This window comes from Seriola aureovittata, chromosome 9 (genome assembly GCF_021018895.1).
Source record: "Seriola aureovittata isolate HTS-2021-v1 ecotype China chromosome 9, ASM2101889v1, whole genome shotgun sequence".
NCBI classification, from domain to species: Eukaryota; Metazoa; Chordata; class Actinopteri; order Carangiformes; family Carangidae; genus Seriola; species Seriola aureovittata.
In genome coordinates, this window is record NC_079372.1 from 16963287 (window position 1) to 16975429 (window position 12143).

At 43.8% G+C, this 12143-nt stretch overlaps 1 protein-coding gene across 1 annotated transcript; it reads left to right on the top strand.

The window, feature by feature from the left end:
- The first annotated feature begins 7372 nt into the window (after positions 1-7372).
- pim1 (Pim-1 proto-oncogene, serine/threonine kinase) lies at positions 7373-11712 on the top strand. Its single transcript, XM_056385868.1, has 6 exons — positions 7373-7833; positions 8086-8192; positions 8316-8366; positions 8540-8906; positions 9539-9715; positions 9821-11712. The coding sequence occupies exons 1-6, from the start codon at positions 7752-7754 to the stop codon at positions 10033-10035; spliced, it is 999 nt and encodes a 332-aa protein (XP_056241843.1). The 5' UTR covers positions 7373-7751; the 3' UTR covers positions 10036-11712.
- The last annotated feature ends 431 nt before the right edge of the window (positions 11713-12143 follow it).

The following is a 12143-nucleotide window of genomic DNA, read 5'->3' on the forward strand; positions in this document are numbered from 1 at the left end:
CCTGTCTTTTTATCTCTATGGGAACCCCCTACTGAAAAGACACTCTGATATTCTGACACAATAGTTTCCAACTAATTCACACCAACTGACTTGGACCTGCAGAATGTAGGTTTTTGGTTCAGGTCTTTGTCAGTCTTCCTGTTGTTTTGCTGTAGGATATTTTACTATATGACACATTTACAGTTGCAGAAAACAGCAAAACAACAATGAATTTCGGAAACACAGGCAATATCCACATCATAGTATTATTTTGTTGTGCTGGTTCAGCAAAAATCACCACTTTCTGGAAAAAAAATACAACAGCAACAATATAAAAACTCTCAGCTGAGCAGCTGAGTCCCACTGTTTGGGTTCAACGGGTTCACACTGGCTCTGTCAACCGGCAGTGTATGGAAACCTAATCAGAAACCTCTCAGTCTCTTCCAAGCTGCTCTGCTATAACAATCAAGGAGAGAAAAAAAAATCCTCCTGACTTCCTGATACGGGGTTTCCCAGGGAAGCAGCTTTGAGTGGTTTCTGGGCCATGACATCACCAGCAGAGATGTTTTGATTCCGCCGGAGGAGAAAGAAAAGCTGGTGGGAAAACCCCTCCGCCATCATGACAACAACAATAACTGCCTATACCCCACTGTCTGGCCCACAATGCAAATCAACTGTAAACAGTGAAAGGGGGTGGGGGGTGGGGGGAGTGAGAACCAGAGGGTGAGAGTTGGGTGGGGGCTGGATCGAGAGCAGAAACAAAATAGAGCAGTGAAAATCGTTGAGTGGAAAGAAAAGAAAAACTATCAGTAACTGGCAGATTCATGGGGATTTTTTTTTTTAAAATGTTCCACAGCTGAAGACGAGCCTTATTCATTTGGGACAGGACTATTTATAGTTGACAGCAGTGTAACCTGTCCCTCATGTTGTTTCTCACATGAAGAACCAGCCCTTTCACTCAAATGAAAACAGACCAGCTGATTGCCAAACATAAAGAAAGGGCAAAGGCAAAACCCCCTGTTCCATCCCTGTGGGAAGTTTGAAATAATCCCACAGCTAACATTCTTCAGCAGTGACTGGCAACAGTGTCACTGGGCTGTTTGTGTGATGGCATGTTTAATATGTCACTACTGTCTGTTTCCCACGTGGATAAATGTGTACAGCCCCCACCAAACAACAACCCCATCCCCCCAACCCTCTCTCCTACTAACCTCCGTGGGAAGGTGACACCAGCAGCCTTCTTCCTGGTTCAGCACATTCCTTGCCATCTCTTTTTCTGCGTTCCAAAGGCACATGGCATCAACCCCCCCCCCCCCCCCCCTCAAAACACCCACCCCCACCCAATCCACCCTCTCCTCTCATTACAGCACCCACTGAGTGGGTGGTGCTGCGAGTGCTGTTTTGGTGCAAAGCCAAGGTGGTGCTGCAAATCAACAGACGTCATCTTTGGGCTTGGTTTGGTTAGCAGAAATGACAGATCAGTTGATCCTTCACTACGTCCACAAAAATGCGTTTTAGTTTCAAATTGCATCGCTTTTGTTACGTTTACACCTGGCGAGCCCCTAAAACTGAGACGCTGCTAACCCTGTTTTAGATTGAAAACCTCAGCAGCAGAAACTGAGACTTTTGGAACTGATGATGCAGAAACCTGCATCGCCTCCTGATTGGATCTCATCACTCACGAATACCTGTGGTAAATGCAAAATGGATAACTAATAACAAGCGTGGCACACCTTGTCGTCTTTGCTAGCAGCTGTTGTGCAGTTAAATTCTGGATTTTAACGCTTCAACTGCATTTGCTGTTCCACATCCGTAGTATTTCCTGCAACCAACCAAGAGTAGACAATCTGCTTCCTGTTTTCACCAGCACGCGCATGCCCAATGTACATTAACGGTCATGTGATATGCGTTTTCAGGTGTGATAGTATGGACAAAGATGGTCTCCGATATGGAGCTAAAACGCTCGTCTGGACGGAGAATGTTTTAGCTTTAAAATGCTGTTTTGAAATAAAAACATATTAGTGTGGATGTAGCCCAAACTCCGTCCCCCTTAGCTTCTGCTACACCTCAAGTTCTCCATTAAAAGTGTTAAAACGTTTCCCCAATTTCTCAAACAGTAGGTCTTTGATTTCACACAGAGGTAAATAAGAAGGACTTTTCATTTCTTATCACAAATGTTGATTTGTCAAGTGTTAAGTAACTTGTAACCCCACAAAATAATGTAGTTAGCTAATGAAGTAATGCTACGGTAGCATCCTAAGCTAGTTAGCTGAGCATGCTAGTTTGCGTCTTACTTTAGAGCCTGCTGTTTAATCCATTCCCTGCACGTTTGCTCATGTTTCAAGGCTTTAAAGCCCTGCCTTCCTATTTGCTAGGCTCTGATTGGATAATTGCTGTTTGGAGGCGGGATTTAGTGGGAGCCAATGTCAACTGCACACCAACAGTAAATACATCCACCACACCGGCTGCTCAATAACACTAATGCCAATCCAAAACTTGCTCATGGTCACGGGGTTAACAAACTCTTTAAGGAATGGTAGATGATGAATTTTTGGATTTTTTTATTTATAGGATATCTTTTAATCCCTTCTGTCAACAGTGTCATTATCAAGAAGGATGGGGGGATAAATTAGGAGGCGTTATTTCCTGAGATCTGAACCCCCATATGGACAAGTCTAAAGCTGACAGCAGTCCTATTATTGTAACCATAGGCAAACTTAAAAACATCCTTCCCTTTTTACACACAGATTATACCCACTCCTCCTTAACAATCACAACAATAGCCATAAACAAACCTTACACAGACCCTTCAGTAGCCGAGTCCCTAATTGAGACAAGTGGGGATAATTTCCTGGAAGAACAGTCTGAGTGGCGCTGGACAGGTATGCCAGTAACCTCTGACCCCGAACCGGGCCTGTGCTGACATGAAAGTTGACCTGTGGTGACCTTTAGGGTACTCTACAGGACCTCTGTGGCGCTTTCCCACATAGGCCTGCCTTTGATGTCAATTGGGGGCTTTTCCCATGGCCCTGCCGGCCGAGACCTCTCAGGACCTGAGGAGAGGAGAGGGTGGGAGGCTACCTTAGGAGAGGTCAAGCCACACCGGAGGTTCCCCACCGCACAGCTATTCCTTCTTCCTTTAAGACACCTCCAAAAATAATTCATCCTCCCAACCTCAAACCCCCCATGCACATGCACACACACAAACTTTCACACATGCTGACACCTTCCTTATTTGGGAAGAGTTAAAAAGCCTTTGCAGCTAATTTGGAAGCATGACAGATAATGTTTCAGCGTTTGTGTTTATTTGTGTATGTGTGTGTTTAAGTGTGCGTCAGCGCGAGGCGGCCAGGTTAGCTGCTTCCAGGGCCTGTGTTTTCAGAGTGGGCAGCTGCCAACCATAACTTTCTCCACAGACATTTTTATGTGGTGAGATCAGAGTGTAGAGAGGAGGTCCATGAGGTAACAAGCAGCGATAGCTCGAAGCAGAACCAGGGGAACTCTGGATCAGAACTTATTTCACCGCTGACGTCTCTGCATGTTTATAAGCTTACATTCATCTGTGAATTCCTGACTTTGAAATCTGAAGAAGTAAGAAATGATAAAGGTTTCAGGCATCATGTCTGGCAGCCCAATCAATGTAACTGACATGGGCAGGCTTTGTTTGTCTGAGAGGAGCGAGGCTGCTCCTCCTGCTGAGCTGCAGGGCAGTATTACGACCCTCCTCTAATTATGGGGTAATCTTTGTCAGTCACTGTCAAAGCGCGTGCGCACGCACACACACACACACACACACACACACCACCACCACGAGGCACCTGGCTTCATTCCCTTTCTGCAGACTGCACTGCCCATCACATATCCAGCATGACGGGCTGTCAGTAAAGAGCATACAAATGACTTTTAAGGTGCTTTGAGTGATTAGCGCTCCAGAAGATGATGGCTTAATGGTTTCATTTATTAGGCCTGTGTGAAATAGCCTTTTAACAGACATAAAAGCTTCATTATGACGACTACAGCCTATTTTCTATTAAAAACCCATGCATTTGCTGTTCCGTTGCATTATCCTAATGCATGGAGGAGTATAATTGCTGTTATGAAATGGTGCAAAATATGTTAATGTGTCATTCAAACCTATCAATTAAAAACCATTAAAAGGAAAATTACAGAGAATGCCTTCACATCTTTAAAGAAAGGCCTGTGTTGTTAAACATGCATTTACTTTAACTAGCAACAGTGGTTATTTATAATAATTACAAGTCATAGCTAAAGCATTAAGTAAAAACGAAATAACATATCTCAATTATATGTCCTTGCAAAAAAAGCTTGCCATGAGAATATCTCTGTATGATATGCAAATCTCCATGTAAGCGACCACAGAGGTGGTCCATTATTTTTCCTGCCACTTACAGAGTGGCAGCAGGTGGGATCTGAGGACAGCTGGAGAGGTGATCGGCCAGCCATCGGGACTGATGGACGAACAAGTGTTTTAAGAGCAGACAAGTGGCTGAGCCTTTTACGACATCCAGGATGACGGACCAGGGCAAAGGAGAGAGGCCAAGAAACAGAGAGAGCTCTGCAGGGACTCTGTGAGGCCACACGGGGGGAAAGCGAATTGACTCCTGGGAGTAAAATGTGTGCCTGGTTAATGTGTTACGTAGAAAGTGTTATAACGTTTTGTTGAAGGGTGGAAATGGAGGTCAAGGGTGTACTGTAGGGTCAGGCAGATAACAGGGTTGATGGGAAGCTTCAGTTTGCAATGTCATTTAAAATAAAAAGTTGCACAAAAAGGAAACTAAATTACAGTATCAAGATCAAGTGGAACATGTTCTGCTGTTCTAATGTGAACAATGTGTAAAGTCACAGTTTGTACCACCATCGACTCTGTGCTCCAGAAAAGATCACAGAGAAAGTCTGTTTTAAAACTTTATCACATCCCAACAGCTGCTCAATCAGTGAAGTATTAATTGACAAACATTACATAGAAGCACAAATAATGCCTCTTATTCTATTCCAGTGTATTGTGTACATAGTGGTTATTGACAGACGTTCTATATGGAGAAACTGAATTTGGCGTTGTGAAACCTTCCTGTGGGCAGGGTTTCTATTTATCTAGAAAGAGGAAGTAATTCATAAAGGTATTATGTAAGCCAAATCTTTTGCCACGGTGCTGTTTTCCCCTGTGGCCTTTGATGTTTTAGCGTGCAGCACAGGACTCATATGTAAATGAAAAGAAATTGAGACAAAGGCTGGTCAGGGCTGCAGGGGTCAGGGGTGGAGCTGCAGTATCTGATGTTCACTGGCATTAAAGAAACTGGGATGTCCTGCTTTTACAGTAAGAACCTGTTGCCCTCTCCTCGGGGAAAAGAAACTGAGACAAGAGACTGGACTGAACAGCTGGCCCCAAAGTGAGCGGTGCAACTAATAATCTGTCCTTCTGACAGATGGGGTTAGATGGCTGTCATTTGAGCCCTGCTGATCATGCAGGCAGGGATATCTGCAGCCCCGCAGAGATGCGCTCACTGGTGGCATTTCGTAGGCCTGCGGTCACTGTCACACACGTTGCTTTGGACCTCTCCATTTTCACACACCTCTCCAATGCCCCTGACTGAGCATGAACACAGCACACACTCCTCTCTGGACCTTTCAGGACACTATACAAACCAATGCTTTCAGTGCTATTACTATAGTGTTACCACTGTAGCTCAACAATAACAATACAATGTACAAAACCACACATATTCAGCTGCATAATTCAACAATACAAACAGCAACGTGAGCCCTAAAAAATAATTAAATAGTCTAATAAACTTTTACACACACAAGAAGCTGGAAAATCAAAGTGTGCTTGGTTTCAATGTAATAATCACCTCTTAATTAACACTTTCAAATATCACGACTGATAGTTGATACCGCAGGAGTAAAGTAGTTCAGGACCTGCTGATTTGCATATTGTCTTCAAACATGTCAGAGGTATTAAGGAATGTGCCCTGGGCTGAACACTCCTGTGCTCACATTTTCATTCCAGTCAGCCAGGGTTAAGTCAGGTTAAGAAATAGTCCACTGACTTTTTTTTTCTTTTAACAAGTGTTTAATGAACAGGATGTTGTAGGCTTATGTTCTTGTGCGCAAACCTGCTTATGTTGTCCCATGAAGACGGATGAATTGCCTATAGGTCAAATGCAAGTAGGAGAGCTAAAAAATAATGGACAAAATCTTTTAAAATAAATGAATAATAATTTAAAAATTTCCTCTTTTTTAATCCCTCCCACCTTCAGTTTGTCAGAGATATGTTGTCACATTAAATATCTGTGAATATATCAGTGTTATGGTGGTTTACAACTTGTGAAATTTCAAAAGAAAACAAAAGTTATGCAGGAGAGGAGAAAGGAGAAAGAGCAGAGCATGCCATTCGGACAATAACATGCGCGGGAAAAGGAGGGCGGAGAGAGGAGGAGCACAGAGAGAGAGACAGAGAGAGAGAGAGAGAGAGAGAGAGAGAAAAGAGGTGGGGGTGTGGGGGTAAATGGAAGTCTTTTTATCTCTAGTTTCCCACATCCTGTGAACGGCTGCAAACGCGGCCACCCAATTTGAAAGAATGAGAGGAATGTGCCCATTCTATCCCAGCGCGCTTTGATGCGCAGCGAGTTGAGAGGCATTGTCAGGCAACTCAAATAAAGAGCATAGTCCTGGACTTCACTTCAGCCAGTAAACCTCTGTGTTTAATGTGAAAATAATTAGGTAAATGGCAGGGGGTTAGAATAGCTGGGATGCGACTGATGAACTGCTCTCAGGTTGTATGGGCGCTGTTTGCGTCTCTTAATGCAAAATGTCTTTATTAGTGTGTAAATGCTTCAGTGCAACCAACAGCAACAGTCTGTTTCTGTTGTCAGAGGCAGACACAACATGCAGAGAACAGTGAACAATTATGAGGCACTGCAATGGAGCAGAAACTTCAATATCAAGCATGAATAGCATATAAATAATGAATAGAACAGAACGGACTATAACATCCAGTTTCAGTAACTTGATGCGTTCCTCATGTTTGCTGAAGCCTATTAATAATGGTCTATACATATCTTCTATTCCCTTAATCAGTTTCCTGCGAAGGGAGGAGACAGGGGGGGAGCACTTGGCTTTGAATTTGCATTTCCCTCCAACATGAATTCATAATTATTACTTTAGTCTCCCCCCTTTTTGGCGCGTTTTGATTCCCGCCACGTCTGTGTCTGGCCCGGGCGGTTATGAGGTTGGCCTTATTTTCATAAGCGCTTGGAAGGCCTATCTGCGTTTCTATTGGCTCAGCGAGAGGAAAGGGGGCGGCGCCATGGCTGACGTTGGAGCTTTGTCAACGCCTTCTTACTACCGCCTTATAACCTTCCTCCCCCCGCTCAACATTTCCATGAGCCGGTGTCTGACGGAGGCATTGATCTGTACTCCGCTTTATCTGTTTATGTCGCGAATTTTACTCAACTGTTTACAAAACATTGCGTGGAACAGCCGTGGTTTCACGTTAGTTTTTGAGGCAAACTCAGTTATACCGATAGCCGGGACCCGTTTTTGTCTACATTACCCTGGATCACACGCGGTTTTTCTCCTATGCGGATGAGAGGATCCCTACCGCATTTTTGTGCCTGCAACGTGGACTATAAGCTCTACACGGGAGACGGGAGAGTCGCGCTGTCGGAATAAAATTACTCTTATAAACCACTTTTTTTTTTGAAAAAGAAGAAGACGGACGTCGTTGTCCTGTGGTGGATATCCTTTAAGGAATGCTGCTGTCCAAGCTCAATTCTCTGGCCCACATCTCCACTGTAGACATGCCGGCGAAAATCCAGCTCCAAGTTCATCAAGGTTAGACGCCCTTTTTCCACTGTGTTGTCATGGAGGACGGGGCTGCAGCAGCAATGGCTGGCAGCTCGCCTATCATGGCTCAGTCCACACACGCTACTACTTGCTAATTTTCAAGGACGGCAGTTCATTTACTGGCAATAATATTAACAGTATTAGTATGTTTTGACGTCTTTATCCTGCAGTTACTTTGCTGTATGTGTTTTTTTTTTTGTCCGCTGGTATTTACCGGCTATGTTTATATTTGTTTTGCAGTAAAGGAGAGGGAGCCTTTCGAGAAGCTTTATCAGGTCGGCGCAGTGCTGGGCAGCGGTGGGTTTGGCACCGTCTACTCCGGTACGAGGATAGCCGACGGAGCTCCGGTTAGTATGTCTTATGTGTTTGTTTTATTTTTGTAATGAGACGTATTGCATTTTATAGCAACTGCTTCACATGTTTGGTTGTTGAACAATTCGTCTGACGTGGTCTCTGTTTTGCTTTGCTAGGTTGCTGTCAAACATGTAGCCAAGGACAGAGTCTCCGAGTGGGGAGAGCTGGTAAGAAACTGTTTATAATCCTAATTAATGTTAATATGTATTTATTTCATATATTATATAACAGAAAACTGTATTGGTATCATAAAGGGAGCTAAACATGTATTATTGGAGGTATTTTTTTTCAATTCAGCATGTATGTATGAAATAGTAATATTTATATCTGATCTCTTCAGCCTAACGGCTCCCGGGTTCCCATGGAGATTGTGCTGCTAAAGAAAGTCGGGACGGGCTTCCGCGGCGTCATCAAAATGTTGGACTGGTTCGAGCGACCGGACAGCTTCATCATCGTGATGGAGAGGCCCGAAAACGTCAAGGACCTGTTTGACTTCATCACGGAGAAAGGTGCCTTACCGGAGGAGCTGGCGCGGAGCTTCTTCCGCCAGGTGCTGGAGGCCGTGCGGCACTGCCACAACTGCGGCGTGGTGCACCGGGACATCAAGGACGAGAACATCCTCATCGACCTCCGCACCGGGGAGATGAAGCTCATCGACTTCGGATCCGGAGCCCTACTCAAGGACACCATTTACACAGACTTTGATGGTGAGTAATCATTGCTAAAAACGTGTTGCAATATAGAAATTGTTTTATTGTTATTTGTTAAATACAGTAATATGTTTCTATGTATTTCAACATCAGAACCTCTTTAGTCTTATGATATGTGTCCCATACCCGAGCGTACATTCCTATCTTGTGCCATCTCTGACCCCCCCCCCCCCCCCCCCCGCACGCACACACACACACACATACGCACACAGAGCAGCCTGTCAATACAGGCTGAGCAGTATTGCCTTCGCTTTGGCGCCCCCCATTGGAGGAGAGATGTATTTTTACAACTCAAAGTTTGTAAACAAAGTCACATGTCCACTCCCCCTCCCACACACACTTCCCTCCCTCTTCCTCTCACGCACACGCCCTGCTTGTCACGCTCCCTGGCACCTGAGCCCGGATAATAACGTCAGAAAAAAGCTCTGCATTCTTTGTTAATTATTTAACCCTCTCTGCAATGCTTTCATTGTCAATTTTACTACAATAATAACAATGATATTATAAATTACTGTCACTCAGAATCAGCTTAGATGTCCCTGTTATTAGTGTTTATTTGTGCAAAGTTATTAAACAAGGTTACAGTTTTTAAAGATGTCTTTCTCTTTTCATTTCCTCCTGTGTGACAGGCACCAGAGTTTACAGCCCACCTGAGTGGATCAAGTACCACCGCTATCATGGGCGCTCTGCCACAGTTTGGTCCCTGGGGGTCTTGCTGTATGATATGGTGTGTGGGGACATCCCATTTGAACACGATGAGGAGATTATAAGAGGACAGGTCCTTTTCCGGAGAAGAATCTCCACAGGTAAATTGACATTGCAATACCTGTTCTAGCTTTTAATCACAGGTGTGTAATATTTGCATACTCAGTCTGTTGCTCTGGACTTATTGGCTGTCCTCCTTCCTCCAGAATGCCAGCAGCTGATCAAGTGGTGTCTGTCCCTGCGGCCGGCAGACCGTCCATCCTTCGAGGACATCATCAACCACTCGTGGATGCAGAGCACATCCTCCTCTGTAGTTCCCCCCACAGTGCAGACAGAGAAGACCACCACAGAGATTAGGCTGCACAGCATCAGCCACGAGCCCACAGCCTTCACACCCACCCCTGTGGCCGTGGCTCGGTGATGGAGGCAAAAACTCTGGTCCGAACTGGACTGCACTGACACAAAAGACTATTACAAAAGACTTATGTAACAGACTTGAAGCAGAGAGGAGGGGGAGCAGGGCGGCTCACAGGCCGACTGTCCCAGCACAGACGAGAGCAAGGTGTAAAGGACTACACACAGAGGAGGCCGAGGTTATGACAAAACCATCAACCCTTGGTTTGAACCTGGCAGGCCGCACCCTCTCCATTCTCACCACCCAACTACTTGATTTTCCCAGTCGTTGACCGGCATCAGTGTCAGAGCATCATCTTCTCAAGACTCTGATCTGGGCACCAGGTGTTTATCAGTCTGTAGGAGGGCATGCTCTGTATGCGCAGACACCTGCACTGAGCAAATACAGTACATTGGCTCACTGTTCTGCTGAATGGCGAGTGGACAGTCTGAGTTACGTAACTTCTTGCTGCACTGTACTCTGCTCTCTCCCTCTATTTCTTGCTGTCACAGCAGAGTGGGAAGAGCGGAAGTGTTGGCGAAGGGAAGCATGATTTTTTTTTTTTTTTTAAAGTGCCTTCTGTGAGATTGTTGGGGGATCCTGAAAATACTTGAATTTGTGAAAGCAAAAAGGCTCTTCTCAACAACCCTTTTGCTCCTTACTCTGTACAAGGCTTTATATCGTTTAATGCTGTTTTTTTCCTCTCATGGGCCTAGATCAGTAAAGCCTATGCCATTTACAACCACTACTATCACTACTTCTAACTACTCCAATGTCATTAGCAACCAGACAACCTCATAGCTACTGCAGCAACCTGTACAAACAAGTCATAAAAAAGAAACACTGGACTTACCTCACTCTCTTTACTACAGCACCCACCTCTACTCTACAACCTCCGCTTCCTCCTCTTCTCGTGTTGTACTGTATACAAACACAAGGCTTAGGCAACCACTCATTCACATCCACCTGAATGCACACCACAATGCAAACTTAAAACCATACCGAAATACAACATCCTCTGCTCTTCAATTCAATTTTTTTTTGAATTTTTACACAGTGCCTCACACAGGTCTTAAAATTCGGTGGGGACAAGAATTGTAAATAATAACAATATTTATTATTGCTGTGACTTCTTTCTCTCACATTCGATGAGCATTTTTGTCACAGACTTTATTTATTTATTTATGAGAGAATTTCGGCTGTACGTATATATTTCATTCCACAGTCACTGAAGGGCCCACAGATTATTTAAAAGACAAACAAAGATGAGATCTTTTTTTGACCATATTTATGGCTTGAAATTTTAAAAGAGCAGATGTTTGTGTGTATGTTTGTGTATGTATTGTAAATATTGTGTAATTAGTCCCGAAAGCACTTCCATCTTAATGTATGTAAACAATGAACGTCTACTGATGGTAACTGGTTTTGTTGCGCTGTTGTCTGCTGTGGGGGCGAGTGAAATCTGAATGTTGTGTGTGTGTGTGTGTGTGTGTGTGTGTGTGTGTGTGTGTGTGTGTGTGTGTGTGTGTGTGTGTGTGTGTGAGTGAGTGTGAGTGAGAGAGATGTGAGAATGATAAATCTCTATTGGTTGCATGATTGCAGCTTGGATTGTTGTGTTTTTTTTTCATCCATTCAAATTAGAATTGTAAATTATGTTAGAAACTATTTTTATACAATTCAATAAATATTTTTTTAACTATGAAATCTGATTCCTTTGTATTTCTTCAAGTAACACAGTTGCCTCTAAAATTTACTGTTGGTACTGCAAATCTTAAGATCAAGGTGAAACCATAGATTTGCAAGGGTAGATACAATTGATCTAAAAAAGGTTGAAACAAAAGTGACATACATAGTATTCTGACACAAACAGAATTTACTAGGTCAAATGGTTATAAGTTGTCAGCAGGTTTCCTGTTCGACACTTAAGTAGAAAAGCGGCGGATACGGAAAACAGATGAAGCGATAAAGGCAGACAGGCTGGTAGAAGGCAGGTGGCAAACAAAAGGGGAGGGGTGCTTATATGTTGTTATAAGGGAGAAAAGCTCAAAACAGAAGAACTGTTTTTTTTACTACAAACTGAGATATTACAGCTACAACACATTATTAATAGCTATTTGTTCATTCTTATACAACAG